Source organism: Panthera tigris, chromosome C1 (genome assembly GCF_018350195.1).
Source record: "Panthera tigris isolate Pti1 chromosome C1, P.tigris_Pti1_mat1.1, whole genome shotgun sequence".
NCBI lineage: Eukaryota > Metazoa > Chordata > Mammalia > Carnivora > Felidae > Panthera > Panthera tigris.
In genome coordinates, this window is record NC_056667.1 from 36643980 (window position 1) to 36667033 (window position 23054).

General features: G+C 53.6%; 1 protein-coding gene across 1 annotated transcript; it reads left to right on the plus strand.

Annotated features, from left to right (window-relative positions):
- The first annotated feature begins 1805 nt into the window (after positions 1 to 1805).
- On the plus strand, positions 1806 to 22709 carry DMBX1 (diencephalon/mesencephalon homeobox 1). The gene is made up of 5 exons (XM_042996155.1): positions 1806 to 1910; positions 14103 to 14268; positions 17220 to 17398; positions 17657 to 18005; positions 18944 to 22709. The coding sequence occupies exons 2-5, from the start codon at positions 14115 to 14117 to the stop codon at positions 19384 to 19386; spliced, it is 1125 nt and encodes a 374-aa protein (XP_042852089.1). The 5' UTR covers positions 1806 to 1910; positions 14103 to 14114; the 3' UTR covers positions 19387 to 22709.
- The last annotated feature ends 345 nt before the right edge of the window (positions 22710 to 23054 follow it).

Below are 23054 nucleotides of genomic sequence, written 5' to 3' on the forward strand. Positions count from 1 at the left end.
GCACCCGCAGAGAACGCTTCAGATCCGTCACGGTTTTGCCTCATTTGGAAGATATTACTTCGCCCTTGAAAAAAAAAATACAAAAAAGGTTTGGATATTAAGCGGAGACAAATCCTTCTCAGTTTGGAGGGGGGTGGGGAGGAGGTGGCCGGGGTAATGCGGAGCAGATGCGCCCCGGGCTTCGAGAAGCCCGGGGCCCAGGCTGGGGAGGGGGCGCGGCCCGAAGCCCAGGTTCCCGCTTGGGGAGCGCAGGGGCTGCCCACGCCTCCCCGGCTTCGGCGTTCACGCCGCCTGGTGAACCCCTCGGTGCCCGGGAAATTACCCGGGATCCGGCTCAGGTCCCGCCCGCGCGGCTCCGGCTCAAACTCCGCCGCCGGCGAGTGCGCCTTTTCTCTCGGGATTGCGATTCTGCACGAATTTTCCAGTTAGGGATTGTTCAGCGCTCAGTCTACCTCTGTCCGCGTAAACGCGACCTTGGGCTAGGGTACCTCAGGTGGATGTTTGGGGCGCGGTGGGCCCAGTCCCGTAGAATTCGTTTTTGCCTTCTGCGGCCCCGGCTGGCGTGGGTCGGGTGAGCTCAGGCGGGGAAACGCTGGCTGGGTCTAGTCCCTGGAGCGGCTCTCACGGTGCATTGGGAGGAGAGGTCAAGGGGCTAGGGAGCTGCCATGGTCTCTCGTCTTTGGGCCTCCCACCCCGGGTGGCCGTGATCCGGTTCTGGACGGGAATAGGCGGTGTCCCGGACACCCATAGCTTAACTTTGTCGCCCGTCACAAGTTCCCGGGCTCTGCGCTGGGGCCGCGACGGCCCCGGTGGTGCGGTGGGGTGCCTAGGCGCAACCTTTCCTCCTCCAAATTCAACCCGAAATTGGGGATCGAACTTTTCTGGATTCTGGCGGCGGCAGGAGGGGAGCTCTTTGGGCTGGATGTTCAATAAGGAGGTCTGGATGGGGTGCTGGGATCCTCGGCCTTTTTGTCTTCTTTCGGTTTTGGAATCCCCCCAAGCAGGAGACCCGCGCAGTCTCCCGCGCAGTCTCAGGGCCGGTTCTGCCCGGGACACTGGGCGCCCTTTTTCGTTTTAGAAAAGTCTGCAGAGGCCCTTGGCCAGCTCAGCCTGTGCTTGTTTTCTGAGGCTTCCCTGGTTTAAGGACTTCGGGAAGAGAGGAGGGCTTTGCAGACTCGGTGGGCCTTGCAGAGGTGGGGGTGGGGGTCGGGGGAAGGCAGTTCGCACCGCGGAGGTGGTTCGCGCCGAAGCCCTGGAAACTGCAAGTTCCCAGTTCGCCGCCGCGACGGCGGGGCGGCCGCTGTCTCTTCCACTCATGGGAGCTCTGGATTCTGTGCGCTGCAGGCGGGTTGGCCGAGTCTAGTATCTTCCTGGGAGGTCTTGTCGTCTATTAGTTTTAGGTGGGTGGAGTGAGTTGTTTTCAATTTTGCAGGGATTCGCGTTTCACGTCCCCGCATCCCCAGTCCTCCCCAAAAGGGAAAGCAGTCTGACCTAAGGATGGTGAATTTAGTCCTCCCCTCTCTGCCAGCCAGCTGTGCTAATGTGTGTGAAGGCGGTCAGAAAAAAATCGAATTTGCTACCTAGTGAGAGCAAATTATCCAGATAATTGGTTCAAATCTCTCTCCTCTGTGGCTGGGGTAGACACAGTCTTTGGATCAGAAGCAGGGAATCCCTACTCAGGATAGGGGTAACCACCCCCACCCCTGCAGACCTTTCCGTCGGGGACTCCTGCTACCACCTGAGAACCTGGCTGCGGTTGCAACAAATCCTGAGTGGAAATCCGAACAGGGCAAAGGTGCAGAGGAGTGGAAACCCGCTCCAGGCGAAGTCAACCGGGAAGGCGACCACCCTGGGCCTCTGGATGGGTTCTGCCTGTGGGCCGGCTTGCGGGTCAGCTTCAAGAGGAACGGGTGAGTGTCTGGGGGGCCCCTGCACCCTGTCACTGCCACTTTCACGAGTGGCATCCAGTGTGGTCATGCAATTGGAGCCATTTCTCTGCTCAGATACAAACGACTTGCTCTGGAGACCTGGCACACCCACTCACACTCTGCCTGGTGGATCTTGAGCAGGAAACAGTTTCCAGGGCCCCTGGGGGCCAACGCTATTGTGGACTTGGAATGAGGGATCAGTTACAGCCCTCTTTGCGAGCTTCCCTGAAGCCTGGGTTCTGGGAGACTGGAGCACCCTGACCCTGGCTGTAAGTTGAGGAGGCAAAGGGGAGAACCTGACCAAGGGGCACAGACTCCCACCTCCATCTCTGAGCTAATCCTGCACACACACACACACACACACACACACACACACACACACACACGGAGCCAGACACACATATGCTGACTGCCACACAAAGTCAGACGCTTGGGTTAGAGTCACCTGGGCTAGGGGTAGCTAAAATACACCCAGGTGAGAAGTTACACAGGTAGAGGAACACACACACTTAGGAGCACACAGGCAGATCTGCCGGATGCACACTCACAAAACCCCTCTGACAGACACAGGTACACACTGGTTAAACTCACACGGACACTCACTGCACATCACACATACACATGCACTGTCCCCCCCCCCCGCCCCCCAACGCTGGGATGCGCAACAACCCACTTCTCCCACTTTAGCTGTGCAGCCCAAGGGCCTGTGCGTCTATGACTGGCGTCTGGCCGCTGCGCTCCCAATTCCCGGGCCTGCTCTCTCTGGATCTCTGGTCCCTGTGGAGCCAACCCCCCCTCCCTCTCGTTCCCATTCCTCTCCTCCTCCCCCGCCCCTTCCCCGCAGTCCCGCTCGGCCGCCCTGCGGTGCCCATGTAAATGACAGCAATAAATATCTAATCAAGGCCCGGGGCGACGCCGCCGCCCGCCAAAGCCCATTACAGAGCGGGCGGGCGCAGTAGGGAGGGGTGCTAGGGGGAGGCGGGTGAGCTTCTAGCGGAGCGTATGGTCCGGTCTGGACCTTCGTCCTGCACTGAGTACCCCTCATCTCTGACCTCGGGTGAGTCACTGCTCCTCCTTGGCCTCAGTTTCCCTTTCAGTAAGAACGGCACTGAGCCGCGTCCTCCGTTACCCCGTCCGGCCCCCTGCCACTCAGCGATCTCTCTTGCTGTTTAGTGACTCGTCCGTTCTTCGGACAACTTATTTAACACAGCCCCACTGCTGCCGGATGGGCGGAGATCCCAGCTCACACAGACACGGAATCACAGCTCTGGCTCCGACTGATTTTCGAACTTAAGCCAGGTTTCCGGCGGCGGCAAAGTGGAGAGTTGTATGGATCCGCGACAACCAGGCCGGAGTGCCTTTCCCAGACGGGGTCACTCCTTGCGGGTCAGCCTGTGCCGCTGCGGGTGTTACTTCAGTGCGTCCAGGTCACTGGAGCCGGCTTCCAGCCCCCACAGCTCTATCCGCCAGGGTTTGGTTGCATCCCGGGGGCATTCGTCTGCGCGCAGGGCGGGAACCAGGCTCTCGGAGCCGGCACGACTCACTCCTTCCCGAGTTCCTCTCGCGGTCTGAGACCCAGAGCCGGGCTTGGAGCAGCGGCTCCGCAGGGACGCCGCAGTCCGTGTTCCCCTGCACCGGCACGGGCCTCCTGGGTCTGGACGAGCGCGGGGAGGCCCACTCGTCCCCCCCGGAACTCTGGTCCGGGGCGCACCGGACGAGCAAGACTGCCTCCTCTCGCCCGGGAGAGGCGGGAACATGCTGACCGCCGCCTCTGCAACACCCTGGCTCCGACCAAGTCTCCGGTCTTCTCTCATGTTCTAGCTGCATCTGTGCTGGAAAAGAAGTGGAGAATCCAGCAATTATTTCGAGTTCTACTCCCAGGGCCTGCGGTCAGGCCTCCCCTGCAACAGACTGTCCTCAAGAGCCCACGCTGCACGGGATCTTGAGAAAAAATAACAAAAATCAGCCTCTCTCATCTTTTCTCCTCTCTGCCGCATTTCACTGCCTTAAAATTAACTCCAGCCGCCTGATTTCTTTGCCCCCCCCAACATTAAGCACCTCAGAAAACCAGAGGAGGGTAGGCAGAGTGGCCTCCCTTAGTCTCAGCCCATTAGCCTGCGGGGGGCTAATTACCCCAATTAGCTTCTGATTTATAATTAATGGCTCGGACCAAGGGATAATTGGATGTTAATGGATAACAGTTTGTGTAGGGAACTAAGCTCCTGGGCTCCTCCAGAGGGCCATGGGGGTGGGGTCTGTCCTGAGACCTACCTCAGACCCTGGAGCTCTCCACACTGGCCGGCGTTCCCCATCCCTAAACTAAGAGGGGAGGTAAGAATCTCCTTTGAGGAACTGATGAGCTCTAGGTGCCAAGAGACCAGCATCCCATCTGATCTGACCCTTGCAAAGCTACAAACCCTGAGGCCCACCTGAGCTCTTTGGCTCCAAATCCAGGACCGCTTTGGGGGCCCGCAGCTGAAGGGGGCCGCTGGGATTTCTGGACCTCAACAACAGCCCATTCCCTACCCACATGGATCAAGCAGTGTGGGATTAGTGGTAGCAATGTGGGGTCATGGTACCTGTATCAAATGCCACTGGGGGATGGGGCATGGCCAAGGTGAGAGCAGTGGCCAGGGCTCCATTTGGTACAGGGTCAGAGCTCAGTCTGTGGCAAGGTCAAGGTCACAGCTGTGGCCAGAAGGTGGTTTGGCTTCTGGTGGGGACATGCGGTCTTTCCTGATGCAGTAGGATAGGGCAGGCAAGTGAGGAGGGGGACTCTGGGCCTTGGCTCACTCAGTTCTGGGCTCTACTGCCCTTATCACATCTCCTAATGCTGGTCTCTTCTCCAGGGCATCTGACTATCTGACCATTCCCCTAGGAATGTAAGGAACTCCTTACATTACCCCAGAGTCCATTACCTGACCAACAGTGGCTCTCTTTACTTGAGGAATGAGCATCTAATGTCCCCTGTGCTAGGTACTGAGTACTGGCTCCGGAGCCAGATCTTGCCCTGCCGGAGCCCCCTAACTGATGAGTTCTTGGTGAGCATTGAGTTAGACTCAGCACTGTGGAATTGGACTCCCTGGATTTCATCCTGGCTAAGCTGCTTAGCTGTGTGGCTTTGGGCAAATGACTTCACCTCTCTGAGTCTCAGGTCCCTTATCAGCCAAATGGGAATTATGAATTTGTTATGAGGATTAAATGAGATGCTGCCTGTCAGGTCTCTATCAGGATGGCTGGTAAAAATAGTTATTATTATATCTTGGGTGAAGGGCAGGCAGATGGACAACTAACTATAATCTGGTGAGGTAATGCTATGGTAGGAGTTCAGAGAAGTCACCTGACCCAGGCTGGGGTGTCAGGGGAGGCTTCCAGGAGAAGGGGGTGCCTAAGCCTAGTGTGAGGGATCAGGAGTTTTTCAGGTAATGCTGGTAGAGGAACAGTGTTTCCAGAGTGGAAATGATGAATTTGGAAATGCCTTTCAAGAAAGTTGTCTTTGAAGGGACCAGAGAGAACTGTTCTGAGAGATGAGTCCTTTTGTTTTAAAAGAGGGACATGGAAACAGGTTTAAATGTGCACTGATAGGAGCGGTGGGGCTGGGGTTGGCAATCCAGGGGATGAGGATCTCAGGGAGGGGCATGTGCCCTAGATTCCCTAGCTCTTAGACACCCAGAAGCGAATGATGCCACGTTTCCAGCCATTAGCCCTTAGATGTGTCTCTAGAATGTGTCCTTGGCCATTTCCTGTGGTCTTGCTGGCCACCTTGAGTCACTGATTTGTTGGTGCCCTGGCCCATCCCCTTGGGAGGGAGGCCATGCGTGGGGGAATCTGGCCCCTGGCAAGGCGACAAAGTGGCTGGTTCCTGGGCTCTCTGCACCTTTGAGTACCTGATGCTGACGGTGGAGACTTTTGGAGTTGGAGGGTTCAGCAGTGACCTGACAGTGAAGCTGTAAAACAGCATCTGAGAGGGAGCAGCTAGGGATGCTTCATCTCAAGTCTGCCTTCAGACCTGGTGGCTGCAGGCTCCTTGCTCAGGGTAGGGCCGGGCTCTCGGTGGCCCCCATACAGCATATGCTCCCATTGCTCTTTCTGGACAACTCAGGACTAAGGACTGATGTGGGAATAGGGGCACTTATTAGGATGGGGGCTCAGCCATTCCAGTTCCCAAACAGGTCAGCCAAGGGTAACTCACCTCCCTTGAGCCTCAATCCCTCCTCTGTAAAGTAGAGATGACAATAGTGCCTCCCTCATAGAGTTGAGGTAAGAAATTGGTGAAGTTACCGCAGTTGAGTATCCAGCATGTGCCAGGCACAGAGCTTCTCTTAAAATCTTGGACCCACCTGCTCAGAGCTGGAAGTCTTTAGCTTCCCACCTCCGACACACACACACACACACACATATGCACACACATGCACACCTTTGAAGGAATCTTTCCTCCTTAGCCTCCCTCAGGTGGTTGGCCAGCCCTGGGTTACACACTTCTCATGATTGAGGTTTCTTTCCCTTCTGGGGCAGCCATTTGGTCAGTAGTAGGGAGGACCCTTGCCAAGGTCACACAGCACCCTGGGGTTGGGGCAGGAGCTCTGGCGTGGTGCTCCTGGGCTTGTGTATTTATGTTCTGCTACCTGCCAAGCAAAAGGCCTGTTGGTCTCCAAACTGCTAGGTAAGAAGGATGGCTGCAGGGGGCCTCTCCCACAGAGGATCACTGGGGATCCTGTGGGGCTGAAGGGCGGCATTTCTCAGGGAAGGAAGTCTGTAGCAACAGTCTCCCTTCAATCCTTCCTGCTGCCATTGACACCCAGGACTAGCCCTCACTAGGGCCAATTCCTTGGCCACACTTTGGAGATGAATCCCAGATAGATCCTCAGTGACCTGGGCTTCCTGTCCTGCCTCTACCACTTAACAACTGTGGGACCTGGAGCAGGTGCTTTTACCTCCCTGAGTCTCAGTTTTCTCATTCATATAATGGGGATAATAATTCCTACCCAGTCGGCTAGTGCTGAAGCTGGTGAGTGAGAAGGGGGCTTGGCTCACAGTGGGTGTCACTGAAAGGAAGCTGTCATTGTTAATGAGATAATGTGTCTGACCAGGCTTGCAACAGAGGAGGCAAGTCCTCAGAGAATGTTGGTTCCTCCCCTCCTGCTTTCTTTCCTTTCCTTTAAACAAAGTTGTTCTGCCCTGCTCCCCACCGTGTGTGGGAATGAGAAGAAACTGAGGGGGAATTAAAAGTTCAGAACAGGAGAGGAAGAGGTGAAGAGAGACGGCGTGGGTCTGTGGAGGTGCTGAGCTGGGTGTGACCGAAGGAGGGGTCCACTTTCCTGTTAATCAAAGACGCCTTGCGTGTGGTTTCCTAGCGGTCCTGCTGTTAATTTATAAAAAATGCCCCCTAATAAAATTCTGCTTGATTCTTCGATTGGCTGGGCATTAGGCCGCAGCCAGCAGCGACGCGGGGACATAACGGATGCATTTGCAGATTTGGAAAATTAAAGCCATCTATATGGCGCCTGTGGCGGGAGATCCGCCGATCTGCTTGCTTAATGAAATATAAAGATTCTTTTAACCAATGTAAGCACAATTCGACAGCTTGTGAAACGCGGCCGCGCCGTGATGGATGGCTCTCCTGGCTCGCCAGGAATTGCGGGGCGGCACCTTTTAAATATATAATTGATTCTGTTTGGAGTGTGCAGTGGGCTGAGCCCGTGCAGGGCCCGGCCTGGGGCCAGGAGTGCAGGGCCCTGTTCAGAGGCTCCCACAGGCTCTGCAGGACTCCAGCGTGGGTGGCTCTTGGCCTCACCATGGGACCTGGATGTGGGTGGTGTTCCAGCCGCTGGGCCTGTCTGAGGACCCCAGGGCCAGGTCTGGGCTGCCCTGATTGCTGGAAAAGGGCACATTGAGCAGGGTTCTCCCCAAACCCTGGCTTCAGGTCCTGGGGACAAAGGAGGTGGTGGGACTGGGGCTCTAAGTGTCCATTTTCTGGCCTGAGGACCATAGCCCATTATGGTGGCCCTGCTTCTTTCACTATTCCCTCACCTCTCTTAGCCTCTGGTTCTTCGTCATCCATTCAGCATTTATTAGTTACTGAACACTGGCTGTGTACCAGGCTCTATGCTAGGTGTTGCCGAAACAAAAAATGGAGAGGACAAATCTATTCATTTTCTCTGCGTTGCTCTTTCTGTCTCTCTGTATCAACTCCATCTCCTTGGTTTTTCCCCTTTTTCCTCCTTGTGCTTCTCTCTTGTTCTCCCTCAGACCTTTTTCTGAGGGTCCCATTTAGTGTATGTTCCTCTAATCATACACACACACATATATTCATTCATGCACATGGGCCCCCAGACGTGCACACACAGAGACATAAATAACTGCACATACGCACGTAGACACAGATTCACATGCAGGTATATGGCCAATCACACAGACATGGGCACACATGAACAGAGATGAACTGCACGCTGTGTGCTACCACATGTGTGTAGCTCGGGTGGTAAGTGGCGTCCACAGATCTGGGGCCCTGATGTCCACCTGGAGTGAGGAGGAGTGTGAGGCTGGGGGGAGAGGAGCTCGGCTGGCAAGATTTGGGCTCACACGCAGCCTCATCTCACAACACACGCACACACACATTTATACACACGTGGAGACACGGACACACACACGCATGCATGAGCATGCACACTGGGGAGATGTGCTTTTTCTCTGCTGTCGTCCTGTTGCCTTGGATCAAATCAGAGATGCTGGAGGTCAGGGAATGGAACAGACCGGAGTAAGAGCCTGCGTGACTGGGGTTAGGAAACACTAGCTGGTGGGAAGAACCTCACTGTGGAAACCTGTTCCACCACTTCCTAGCTGCTTGCCCTTTAACAAATTCAACAGTCGTTCTCACCTTCCTTTTTCCGCATCTGATAAAAACAGTCCCTACCTCCCATGGTGCTGGGAGGATTGATGGAGATGGCTGCTGATGTATCCAAGGCACTTTATAAATAGTTGTTATTATTAATTTATTCATCCAGTCCTCATCTCCTGAGCCCTGCCTCTGTGCCAGACCTTGTGATCTGGGCTGGGGTGGGGAGTCCAGAAATGCATGAGATACGCCTTTTACCCTCAAGGAGCCCAGTCTAGTAAGGGAGGTAGGAGTATCACCACACTATTCCGATTCAGGTGCTAGAAGAAGAAAAGCCATGGAAGGTGCTTTGTGTGGTGAGCAAGGGCTCAGAGAGTGTGTTCAGTAAACAGGAGTTGTTTTCGTTGCTTTCTTGTTATTGTTATCATCATTTCCCTGACCCGAGCTTAGTTATCTGGAGCCTAGAGAGAAGAGAGATACCTTCTTAGGGACGAGGTGGGAAAGTCCCTGTTTCCAAGGAGGTTGAACTAGGTCTTGATGGAGAGGGAGGGATTTGTCAGGTGAAGGGGGCAGAAGGGAATGGTGTTTCAGGTGGAGGGCCCAGCAGCAGCAAAGGCATGGAGGTGACAAGAGGGAGTGGCAGGTAATCCGAGATTGCTGGGTGCTGGGGAGAGGGAGGGCATCAGGCTGAAGGGGTGGGCAGAGGCCAGACAGGGAAGGTCTTGGAGACCTTCAGAGGACCAGTGAGCTGGGGCAGTTGTGGCGCCGAGAGAGGTACCTCTCTTGGCTTTAGTTAATAAAGACTTGTCGTGCATCAAAAACTGTGAGATCAGCAATAATTAAGTCAATTAAAATGTCACCACATCAACAGCAATGAGTTTTAAAGCAACAGAGCCCTGCAGAGGTGGGGGAAGGGGATGGATAAAATTACTTCTAAACTCTGTTCCGTCTTCCCCACCTGGAGCTTGTGACACATCCTGGGGCCTGGCTCCATCCCCACATCCACTGAAACATGTGGATAACCCTCCCCAACTCCTCCCTCAAAAAAGGAAAGAAAGAAAAAAATATATACATGTGGAAATCACCAGTAATCCCATCTGCTATCTCCCAGAGATAACCCCTGTTAACATTTCAGGGTATAACCTTCTAGACTTCTTTTCTATGCATATTTATACATACATTACAAAAATGGGATCATATCATGCGTACTGTTCCCTATTTCTTCCACTCAACGATGTATTGTGAACATCAGCACATACAGATCCATATCATTGTTTCAGACTGTGGCACTGTATTCCATTGTGGGCATGACTGTCCCCTCATTTACTGAACTAACCCTCTCTTGGGGCAGGAGCTCTGGCGTGGTGCTCCTGGGCTTGTGTATTTATGTTCTGCTACCTGCCAAGCAAAAGGCCTGTTGGTGAAGTTTCCAGTTGTTTACCATCGTAAGCAGGGCTGTGATAAACATTCCTGGACACACATCTCTGCATATTTGAAGGATATGTTTCTGGAAATGGAATCATTGAGTCAAATGATGCTCTTTCTAAAGGCTTTTGATGCCAGGAACTAAAGCTCTTTTGTCAGCAAAGTCGGAGGAGGAAAGGATCATTTTCTACTCCTCTAGATAATCCTGGGTAATAATTTTTTTTTCATATTTGCTAATCTTATTGGTGAAAAATATTGTGACTTATGGTTCCTATTTTTATTTCTTTGGTTACAAGGAAGGCTAAGCTTTTTGTCATAGATCAGATGGCTATTTGTGTTTTTCCTAATAAGTTGTCTCTTTAGTTACTTTGCTGTCTTTTAAGGTGACCATCTTTTTGTTTCTATAGAAGAACTTTTTATATATTATGGATGTTCTCTTATTTTTATTTGTGTAATTTATTTTTATCAATTTTGCTATGTCATATATATGGTAAATATTTTTCCAGGTTTGTTGTTTGCCTTTTAGCTTTGTTTATGGTATATTCTATTATACAGTATTTAAATTAAATTTTAAAAATGTTTATCTTTGAGAGAAAGAGAGAGAGACAGAGTGTGAGCGGAGGGCAGGGGGCAGAGAGAGAGAGAGAGAGGGAGACACAGAATCCGAAGCAGGCTCTAGGCTCTGAGCTGTCAGCACAGAGCCTGACGTGGAGCTCAAACTTGCAAATCGTGAGGTCATGACCTGAGCCCAAGTCGGAGGCTTAACCTCCTGAGCCACCCAGGTGCCCCAGTATTTACATTTTTTAAATGCTTATTTAATTTTGAAAGAGGGGGAGAGAGAGACAGAGAGACAGAGAGACAGACAGAAAGGGAGACAACGAATCTGAAGCAGGCTCCAGGCTGAGCCACCCAGGCGCCCCTCTATTATACAATATTTAAACACTATGTCACCATGTCTGTCCTTCTTCCCTCTTAGATCTCTGCCTTTGGGGTCATGTTTATAGTGTGTAGAGTGGGCTTCTTTAAGTAAAGGTTGTTGGGAGGTATTTTGTGGGAGTGTCAGGTCAGGTATCTATAAATCCTGCCCTCAGCTCCTGGCTTGTATATGCAACTGCTAATTCAGCATCCTTACTTGGAAGTTGGATCCCTATTTTCACACTTAGCATACCCCCCCAAAACCATGATTTCCATTGCCCTCTCCCCAGACCCCCTTCTCCCTCAGTGTTTCTGATTCAGGAAAACGCCCATCTTCACTCAGTTGCTCAGGCCAAAAATTTGAGTTAACCATTTTTTTTTTTTAAGTAGGTTCTATGCCCAACATGGGGCTTGAACTCACAACCTCGAGATCAAGAGTGGCATTCTCTACTGACTGAGCCAGCCAGGCACCCCCAGTCATCCTTTTTTGACCTCTTTCCCTCACATCTTATAACTAACCTATCACAGTCATGTCCATTTTACCATCAAAATATGTCCTGAATCTGGGGTGCCTGAGTGGCTCAGTCAATAGAGTGGTTAAGCGTCTAACTTCAGCTCAGGTTAGACTTTGGCTTGGGTCATGATCTTGTGGTTCGTCATGGTTCATGATGGTTTGTTGGGGCTCAGCATGGAGCCTGCTTCAGAATCATCTGTCCCCCTCTCTCTCTGACCTCCCTTCCCCCGCTTCTGTGTGTGTGTGTGTGTGTGTGTGTGTGTGTGTGTGTGCACACGCACGCGCACTCTCTCTCTAAAATAAGGGGGGGAGGAGCCTGGGTGGCTCAGTCGGTTTAGCGTCCGACTTCGGCCCAGGTCATGATCTCATGGTTCGTGAGTTCAAGCCCCGCATCAGGCTCTGTGCTGACAGCTTGGAGCCTGGAGCCTGCTTCGGATTCTGTGTCTCCCTCTCTCTCTCTCTCTGCACCTCTCCAGCTCATGCTCCCACTTTGTCTCTGTCAAAAGTAGATAAACTTAAGAAAATATTAAAAAACAAATTTAGAAAAACATGTCCTGAATCTCACTACTTCTCACCACCTCCCCCCTACCGCCTAGCGGAAGGCACCTAGTTGCTGGCCTGGCCTTCTGCAGTGACCTGGTCTCTCCACTTTTCTTCTTTACTCTCTGCAGGCTGTTCTCTCTAAAAGGTGAGCTTTTAATGACAAATTGTATCATGTTACTCTTTAGTCAAGACCCTCCAGGAGCTTCCCATCATGGTGGGGATAAAATTCAAACTCCTTGCAATGGAGCCGTGAAGCTCTTTGGGGTCTGGCCTCTCCTCTCCCTGCACTCGCTCGTTCCCTCTCTGTGTTCCAGCTACCCTGGCTGTCTTGCTGTTCCACATAAACACCAAGCTTCTTCATGCCTCAGGGCCTTCATCCTTGCTGTTCCTTCTGCCTGGAAAGCCTTCCCTCCAGAACTTTGCATGGCTTACTCCAAATAGCAGAGTGCCTTTCTTGACCACGTGTTCCATAACAATCTTCCCTTTTCCTCTTGTTATTCTCCTCCTCTGTCTTATTTTTCTTCAGAGCACTTGTTTCTCTGGCATTAGTACCTATATTTATTTTTTTGTAGTCCTCCTCCCTTGGGATGTAAATTCTACGAAGGCAAGGACTTTGGTCACTTAGTAGGTGGATGCTTAATACATATTTATTGAATGAATACATGTAATATATAAATGTGTGTGAGTGTAATGTTTGTGTGTAGATATATCTGCTGCATGGATAAATACCCGTGAGAATGTCTGTGTGCAGAGCCATGGGGAATAATGACATAGAATTTGTAAATTTGCTGAGTTTGTGTGTGACCACGAGTACTTCTGTGAGTGCCTCGCTGAGAATGTCCATGTGTGTGTATTTGGGCATGAAACGTGTGTGCGTGTGTGTGCCGTGGATGTTTGGTCACGTATAGCCTGAGTGTCTACGTCAGCGAGGGTGGGGAGCTGAGACACTTGGGCAAGTTCTTCCTCTTACCAAATGGACCTGCCGTTGCGCCAACCCTCCCCCGTTCCCTCCCATGCCCAGGACACAGGAAGCACCTATGTGTCTTTGGGAGCCTGCAGACATTGGGTCACGTTCCAAAAATGACACTTCAGGCCAACACAGGTGGGCACTCAGATGGGGACTGTGAGGGTCCAGAGGAGACCTGGGGCTGATAGGACCTTGGCAGCCTTGTGCTGAGCTGGGCCGTCTCAGCAGGAAGGATGATAAATTAGCCACCAAAAAATGAAGCTGAAGCAGTGTGGGCAGGCTGGGCCCTGGATTGGCTGTGTGGCCTCAACATGTCACTGCTCTTTCTCTAAGCCTTGGTAGACTCATCTGTAAATGGGGTTCATTGCTCTTGTGAAAATGATAAATAGAGGGAGGTAATGGTAGTGAATATATACCAGTCATAACAATAGTGTCCTTTTGTCTGTGTAGCGCATTAAGGTTTTAATCCATTATCTCAGAGCAAGTGCCTCAGTGTCCCCAGTCCAGCCCTGGACTTGGCCCCATGTGGGCCTCAGTAGGTGTTGAGTAAATAATACGTGTGTGAGTGAATCAGTGAAGGCACAGATAAGAAAGTGCCTGGGTGACTAAATGGAGATGGCTGCATAAAGCAGCAATTGGACTGATAAATCACAGTGACTGACATTTTTTAGCACATACTGTGTGCCAGGCCCTATTGTAAAGACTTCTCTTATTAGCCCCCTTTTGCAGATGGAGAAACAGAGGGGCAGAGAAGTTAAGTGACTTGCCCAAAAGTCACAAAGCTCCTAAGTGGTAGAGTTGAGATTCCAGCCCAGGCAGTCTGACTCCAGAGCCCAGAGCCCAGGCCACTTTCTGATGGAGAGGCAGAAGCTCTCAGGGGTGAGGTGAACACCCAAGGTCTAGGCTAGGGATGTCTACCCCAGGGTGGAGTGTGATACCCTGGTTCAGGTCTCCTCTCCTCTTCCCCGTCCGCAGGCACACGCCGCGATGCAGCACTACGGGGTGAATGGCTACTCGCTGCACGCCATGAACTCACTCAGCGCCATGTACAACCTGCACCAGCAGGCGGCCCAGCAGGCCCAGCACGCCCCCGACTACCGGCCATCGGTGCATGCGCTTACGCTGGCTGAGCGCCTGGCTGGTAAGGGCCATGGAGATGGGACCTTGGGGACAGAACCGTGGGGCCTGCGGTGGCGGAGAGGTCTGGGGGAGGAGGCTCTGGAAGTTGAAGATAGGAGGGAGGGAGCACTGGGAAATTTTACTCTGGGAGGCTATGGAAGACCCAGGTCACTTAGCAACACAGAAAGGCATCAATTTAAAATCTATGTGTGACCATCCAGAGCGCTCCTTGTTTGCCAGGACTGTGCTGGGCACTGGTGCTGCCCTGGCCTTTGGATTCCCTTAACGACCCCATGAGGGAGGGACTCATCCGCCTCTCTGCCTATCTTGCAGATGAAGACTGAGGCGGGAGGGTAAGGGACTCGCCTTGAGGAGTCGCTGCAAGAGGAGTGGAGTGCCCAGGAGAGGGTATTTCAGGCACAGGGAGTCATACAAGTAATAACAGCTGGTTGTGTGCCAGGTGCTGTGTGAGGCTTTCTCTGTGCATCAAATCTAACCCCATTATAAAGGAGGTTATTATCTCCATTTTATGGACAAGGAAACTGAGGCTCAGAGAGGTCAAATCTAGGTGGGGTGGGGCTGGAGGGTTTCAACATGACACTAGGGCTAAAAATATAAGCTTTGGAGCCCCAGGTCTGTAGTTATTGGGGGTCTGCACATTCACCTCTCCTCTCTGAGCCTGTGTCCCCTTTAATCAGAGGGGACGATAGGATGATCGGGAAGTTATTTGAGGTAACATAGGCAAAGGATTCAGCAGAGACTGGTAAGTGCTCAGAAGTCATTATTCCTCAAGTCCCAAGGTAAGGGCCCATGAGGGAGCTGCAGTCCTGTGTCCCCGTCTCCCTTCTACTGATTTGCTGCCCTGCCCTGTAGCCCCTCGCTGGGTGTGAGAAGGATGTGACCGCATAGGTGAGGGGCATGATTCCCTGGAGGTGGGGCCGCCCATTCTCTCCTGTCTCAGATCAAACCTTGAGCAGCTAGTGAACACATGTGGGTTCACTGCCCTGTGCCAGGCAGTACTCAGAGGACTTCAGGGCACCCCCAGGGAGAGCAGGTGCTCACAGAGCCATAGAAGAGCACGGCAGGAGTGTGGCTAAGATTCAGTGGCGGGGCAGCTCAGAGCAGCGGCATCTGGTGTAGTCAGAGAAGCCTTCCTGCAGGCTGTGGGGCAGGAGCCAGGCCTTAAAAAGGAATGACTGGTGAGGGCACCAGCATGAGCAGAGGCACAGAAAAGGGATGGGATATGAGGACCCTGCCTGGGAAGAGGTGTCGGCCTGGGGGAGGGCGGGGCAGTCATTTCCACTCCTTGAGACCCTGCGGGGCCTTGGGGTAGGGCTCAGTGAACAAAATCCCTGGGCCCCTGGTTGTCTTCTTTAGATCAGTGTGGGGCATAAGTCTCCAGTGTGGGAATGTGGGTACAGTCCTGTCCTGGCTATGGCTGCATCTCTGATTTGGAGTGGATTCCCTATCCTGAACCTGGTGGTGACACCAGCTCCTCACTGTGCTCTAGACCCAGAGAGGAGTCAGGGGGTGGAGGCTGCTCTCTGCTGGTGGGGGCAGAGGAACGGGAACATTTAGCACTCCACCCCAATTCTCTTAATTCTTAAGAAGGAAGGACATGAGCTCTAGGTGGGCCTTTGTTTGGAGGCCTCGCCTTCTGGCAGAAAGTTTTGCTGACAGTACAGACAGCCCGGCCTCCCCTGTGATCACCCACCCGTATGGCCCCTGGAGCCAGCAGCAGGGTGCTGAGCCGCTGCTCCCTCAACCAGGGTTCAGCTGACCAAGGGGTCCCCAGTCCCCAGGTAACCAATGTGAGCTCAGTCCAGGCTGGGATTAGTGCCAGTTTGTGAGAGGTTCAGGGCTCCCTCTAAACTGAAGAAGGAGCAACCCAAAGGTAGCCTTTCTGGATACCCAGTTGCCTCCTTCCCCATTTAGAGCGCCGTGGATGACTCCCCAGTCCCTGGAGTACAGGGGAAGGACTCTGGCAGCCCTATCAGAGGCTGACCCAGCTCAGGTTCGCTTCAATACAGGCAGTCCAGGATCCATTTATGGACTATGGGAGGCAGGGGAGAGAGGTTACTGTCCATCCACCAGGATGTACTCAAGCAGAAGGGCTGGATCCTAGACACCAGCCCTAGGCAGATCTCTATGCTCAGTGGTTTTCATGTTACCAGCATGTGAGCAGGACGGTAGAAGCAACAGTCCATTAGCTCTGTCTCCCATCCAAGCAGTGGTTAGAACCTAGTCTTTTTTGTCCTTTGAGGAAGCAGCCAAAAGGGCCAAGACTAGATGCAGAAACTTTCCCGTGCTCTGAGGGCCCTGCCAGTGCTGGGCTTTCTTTTGAGGAGACATAAGAGCAGGAGCCTCAGGTCTTGCTATCAGAGACTCTTAGGCCAACTTGGATCCTCAGAGTCATACGCAGAGGACATGGAATCAAGTGCCAGTGAATTGTGTACCAGTCAGACCTCACCTAACTAGACCTTGCAGATACCATCCTTGCTGCCAACCTGGCTTCTCACGGTCAGGGGCCAATATTCTGTTGGTATCCAGAATCTAAGGGTTATAGGATGTTATAACCTTCGTGACACTGGTAAACAGATTATTAGCATCATGTAGTCTCGGAATATTATGCTCAGCATCCTAGGACTTTGAGGATCTTAGGGCAATGTCCACCTATCTACCCATACACCCTCAAACCAAATGAGGAAGACTGCTCTGAGTCATGTTCCTGACAGCTGTTCATGGAGATGAGTTAGACCTCTGTGGTCCTTATAGTGAACGTGGGCAAGGAGAGATCTCAAAACCCAGCCATATGGAGAGAAGTTGCGGGGTTTCCAAGGGGAAAGGGCCAGGACCCGGCTCTGCAGGAGCCTGGGTGTCTGCAGCGGGTCAGGGCAAAGTAAGATTCAAAACCTATTTCCCATAATTAAATGGGCGCCCTCTCCTTGCCCTCCAACGGCTGTACATTTCAAGACATCATCTTGGAGGCCCGTTATGGCTCACAGCATCGCAAACAGCGCCGTAGCCGCACGGCGTTCACTGCCCAGCAGCTCGAGGCCCTGGAAAAGACCTTCCAGAAGACTCACTACCCAGATGTGGTGATGCGGGAGAGGCTGGCCATGTGCACCAACCTGCCTGAGGCCCGGGTGCAGGTAGGTCCCCGCTCCTCTAAGTGGACCTTGCAGACAAGCACCAGCCCACCGACCTGGCTTCCCTCTGCCCAGGAGCCAGCATTTTTATCCCTCAGTGCCCGTGTAACTACTCTCTCCATGAATGCCTGCGATGACAGGAGTGGGGTTTTGGAAGGGACTGGGGTGCATGTTTCCTGTGGGGTGGGAGGCAATGTTATCATGCACGTCCCCTCCCAGAGCACCCAGTTCCACAACCCACAGCTGCTCTCCCATCCCCAGGTGTGGTTCAAGAACCGCAGGGCCAAATTCCGGAAGAAGCAGCGCAGCCTGCAGAAAGAGCAGCTCCAGAAGCAGAAGGAGGCTGAGGGCTCCCATGGGGAAAGCAAGGCTGAGGCCCCAGCCCCAGACACCCAGCTGGAGACTGATCAGCCCCCAAGCCTGCCCAGTGGCGACCCCCCTGCCGAGCTTCACCTGAGCCTGTCTGAGCAGTCGGCCAGTGAGTCAGCCCCTGAGGACCAGCCAGACCGGGAGGAGGATCCCCGGGCAGGAATCGAGGATCCCAAAACTGAGAAGAGCCCTGGGGCTGAGAGCAAGGGTCTGGGCTGCAAGAGGGGCAGCCCCAAGGCAGGTGAGGCTTGGCAGGTGCCGTGGGCGGGCTGGGGCCCAGTGGAGGGAAAACAGCCAGATCCTGCTGGACAGGGCCCTGGGTATGTGAGGTGGATCAGGGCAGGGATAGAGTCGGCTTTTAACACATGGCACTAGGACATGATCCCTTAGAAAGGAGTTGGCCAGGGCGCCTGGGTGGCTCAGTCAACTAGGCATCTGACTCTTGATTTCAGCTCAGGTCCTGATCTCAGGGTCGTGAGGTGGAGCCCCACATCAGGCTCCACATCGGGCTCAGTGCTGGGCGTGGAGCCTACTTAAGATTCTCTCTGTCTCTCTGTCTCAAAAAAACAAAACAAAACAAAAGATAAAAAATAAAAGAAAGGAGTTGGCCGTAGCAGGCCTGTGCCAGGTATTTTCCAGGGAGGGCCGGGTGGCAGGGGAGGAGACTTAGGGAGCCCAGGGCAAAAGCTGTTTATCAACCATTATGGAAATACTATGGTATTTTAACAGCCAGCACAGATGCACCAGTGCCTATCGGGTGAATTCCACACTGGTATCGGGGACTCTCACGTGCAGCAGAGACTCAGAGCCACGTTTCTGAGGGAACAGAGCTGTGGGGTGAGGCATAGCTCAGACACAAATCCTGAGCCCAGGCAGAGAGCTGGTGAGGGGCAGGAGCCACAGACAGGAGAGGGGAAGGGGAGGTGACAGTCCTCCCAAGAAGTCAGACACGGGGGCCCTGGCAGGGTCTCTGGGACTGTCCTAGGAAGAAGCCTGGCTCCCCACCTCCCAGGATTCTGAGGGGTGCTTCAGGACACGCCTTGGCTGAGATGAGTGGATATGGTTTCAGCCAATGCCTGTCTTATCTGCAGTGCCAAGGGGTGGGAAGACTGAGGGAGACCCTCCTGGGAGACCACTGTCCTTGTCCTGAGCCCTTGGTTCTCGGTTCTCTGCTTGCAGATTCCCCAGGCAGCCTGGCCCTGGCTCCTGCAGCACCCGGGGGTGGCCTCCTGGGCCCCTCCCACTCCTACTCGTCATCCCCGCTGAGCCTCTTCCGTCTGCAGGAGCAATTCCGCCAGCATATGGCAGCCACCAACAACCTAGTGCACTATTCATCCTTCGAAGTGGGGGGCCCGGCCCCTGCCGCCGCTGCCGCCGTCCCCTACCTAGGTGTCAACATGGCCCCGCTGGGCTCGCTGCACTGCCAGTCCTACTACCAGTCCCTGTCGGCAGCCGCTGCTGCCCACCAGGGCGTGTGGGGGTCCCCGCTGCTGCCCGCGCCCCCAGCAGGCCTGGCACCTGCCTCTGCTGCCCTGAACAGTAAAACCACGAGCATCGAGAACCTGCGGCTTCGGGCCAAGCAGCACGCAGCCTCTCTGGGACTCGATACGCTGCCCAACTGACCGCTGGCCTCCAACCCAGCCAGGGGTCTTGGGTGCCCCCTCCCAGCCCCAGGGTTACCCCCAGACGGCTTGCATGGAGTTAACTCTATGAGCCCGGGGATCCTGGGGCCTTGGAGTCCTGCCCCCATCCCCCTCCCTGAGTCCCAGCCCCCGGTGAAGCCCACACTTGCACACCTTCTGCATGGCCCTGCTTGGATCCCACGGAGGCCGAATCGGAGGAGGGGAGGCTGGGGCGCCCGCAGCCTCTGCAGGAGAGCGAGGCCCTCCGTGGCCAGATCCTCCCCTCTGCACCGCCTCCTCCCTGCCCTCCCTACCTCCCCTTTGCCCCCCTAGTAAGTCGATGTGTGGAATGTGAGGTATAAATATAAATATATAAAGCTATATTTTCAGGCCCCTGCCTGCCCCAGCCCCCCCTGCCGTCCTTGCCTCCCCGTACAGCGTCCACATCTCTCTCTGGCTTTCCTCTGTCTCTCTCTCTCCCCTCTCCTTCCCTGACCTGCCTCTGTCCTGTTTCCTAACCCACTCTTCCCAGCCTCTGTCTTCCCCACTCTGGACCTTTGCCCACATCTCTTCTCCCTGCTCCTCCTTTCTTTCTTTGGTCCTGGCTGTGTGATGTTGTCAGTTCCCAGGCTATGTTTTGTTTGGGATTGTGACTTCTTAGTTGTAGTGATTTTGCTTTTTCCTGTTCTTCCTCCTGCTTCTTCCCACCTGCCTGTCTCCTCCCTGCACTGCACCGGCCTCTCTAGGCTGCTGTTCCTCTCCATCCCCAGTAGAGGTGGTAAGGCCCTAGCTGGAGACCCAGTGGAGGCCCACTGGAGCTGAGGGCAGGAGCTGGCATTGGCCTCCTTAGCCGTCCTCCCTCAGACCTGTCATCTAGAAGGGGTCACAAATCACATTCTCTTCTCTCTCTTTTCTCAGCTTTGAGGCCCCACCCAAGATGGAGGAGGAGGGGAGTGGAGGCAGGAGTCAGGCTGAGGCAGGCAATAGGATGGCGGCATCCCTGCCTGTAAGACCTCCAGGACAGAGGACAGCCGCCAGTGTTCATCCAGGACTGACCACAGGGTTCTAGGTCTCTCTGGTGAGACTTCTCTGGTTGGAGGGAGGCAGCAGGGGAGGGGGGCTCTCAGAGAGAGGTCTTTTCAGAGGAATGGGGCAGATTCTTTTCTCCCACTCCTGGCCCCTAAGTCCTGCAGTTAGAGTCTGCTGCAGGGGTGCGTCTGAGCCAGGAAGAAAGGCTGAACCCTAACTCCTGATCACAATAAGTGCAAACCACACAACAGTGCATAGTCTCAGGCTTCTGTTGACATGCCGTCCTGGAGCTAATTGTTGAAGTCAGGGCTTCTGTCCAGCTAGTCACTGGCATGGAAAAGTGGGTTCCTGTTTATGCCCAGGAGGCCAGCTCAGCAAACTTCCCTTCAAAGCAGTGTGGCCTTGAGTCAGCCCGTAGCCTCTCTGGGCCTGTTTCCCCATCTGGATTAGATGGTCTGTAACGTCCTGCCCAGCTGTAACATTCTGCATGTCTGTGCTCACAACCCTTGCAGGGTGGAAGTTTTTAGTTAAACTAACAACGACAACAACAACAATAACAACAACCACAACAGCAAAAAGGCTCTCAAAAGTACAGTGGATGAATTGGAAACTTACTGTTGCCTTGCTGTGGAGCAATGAGTGTTGTACGTACAAGCCTTTGCATGAGCATGGCCACAGTTTCTGGGTCTCAGTTTCCCCATAAATATAATGGGTCCCTTCTAGTTGAGAAAATGTGGATTTGACCCTGATTTTCTTGAGTCATAGTGCCAGCTTTTGAGGTTGCCCCATCTCCATGCCTTTACAGGGTGTCAGGGACTCAGGGCAAGGGGAGGGGAATGGCTTGCACAGATTCTGAGTCATGATCCTCAACCCTTTGTGGCTCACCACTGAACCCTCAACACTCTACTTACAGGAATTGCATCTGGAAACCAGGGTAAAGATTCCTAAGGTGTGTCTCTTCTCCCAGTGGTAGGAGGCAGAGGCCCCTGTTGGGGCCAGGTAGGACTGGTTTGCAGAGCAGTAGATGCCCATCATTCTTGGCGTTTGTGCGGGGATGGTGTTTTTCTGAGCTGGGACGGATGGAGGAGGCTTTGGCGGGGGGAGTGAGGGGGATGGTCGCCTGGGCCAGGAAAGCTATTTTAATAAGGCAACGGAATGAGACTAGGTGGATGGTGGGGCAGGGGGCCCTTGTTTCATGAGAGGTGGGGCTGAGGGCCTTGAATCCAGGCTAAAGACTTCACCTTGATGTGGCAGGCAGGTGATGGGGATCAGTTGAACCAGGATCTGGGATCTGGGATTTGGAAGGTGAATTTAACAGCCACTGGAGCATCAGAAGAAAAGGGACTCAGGCAGGAAGACTGAAGGATGGAGACTCTCTGAGACAGAAGGGATTTTTGGTTTGTCTTCTGGGATCAGCTCCAGGAAGGTCTGTTTCTGCAATGAAAGCAGTCTCATCTAGATCAGGCATGGGGACTGACACCTTTTGCAGTCCCTGGATGCGGGTGACTGTCAGTAGGCCTTGGAATCCAACAGCTCTAGATATTACCATCTTCTCCAGGAAGCCTCCCCTGACCTCCTAAAGGGCAAGTCCACCCTGGAGTCATGTTCTGTCTTGGCTGGAGCTCAGCCCAGCTTCTCTCGGATCTTTGTCGACATTTCCTCGTTCAACTGATCCAATTCCACTATCCCAGAAAAGGCAGGGAAAGTATACATGATCCCCTGCCCCTGTGCAGATGTCAACCTAGTTTAGGGGACCAGCCTGTTACTGAAGACAGCTAGAGAGCTGGAGGAGAGTGTACCATGTGTCTCCTACAGGAGTCAGAGGGTATGGGCTTGGCGTGGGCCCCTTGTACCTGAGATTGAAGCCTCCCCTGGGGCCTGCTGGCTCACCATGAGGCTCTATCTCTGACCATTCCTTCCAGGAAAGCCTCATTCCTCACCTCTCCCTCTTATTTGAGGTCTCCATTTTCCCTGCTTCTTCACTTCCCCTGAGCATGGTCCAGGGGCCTGGGCCCCCAACCCCGACTTGGCAGCTGGAGGGCTGTACAGACTGCTTTCCAAACCAGCTGTTTTGTGACCATTTGTGCTTAGAGGTTGTGCCAGGCCGTGGCAAAAACACTGTGTACTGTATTTATTTATTCTGTTAGTTGAAAAAAGCAAGACTCAAATTTCCCCCTCCCTGCCCTGCCTCCTGCGTAGTGCAGCATGACACTCTGTCCTGTGATCCGTCCGTCTGTCTGATTTCCTGTGATGTTGTGACCTGTTCTTTGTCCTTCTTGGCTAATAAAAGAATCCGGCAGCACAGCCCTTGGTCCACATTCATTCCCAGAGATGCCTGCGGTGGGCTGAGCGTCTCAAGGTCTATTTCCTGCTTGTCCAGCACTGTGGCCAGTGGGGGTGGGAGGCAGGCATGCCTCATGATTGGCCACTCCCATACTGGCCTCGTGGCTCTCTCCATGGCCCTTACCAATCGTGGCTGTTGTCTGGAGTGGTTGTGGGGAACAGAGGGACCAGGGTGGGGGAGGGTTCCATCTTCTGTGGCTGTTTAGACCACAGTACTTGTGGCAGGTGCAGGGCACTTGGGGGTATTCAGGGCAGCCTGGGATGATGGGTCTGCAGGATAAGGAGAGGCAGGGGAT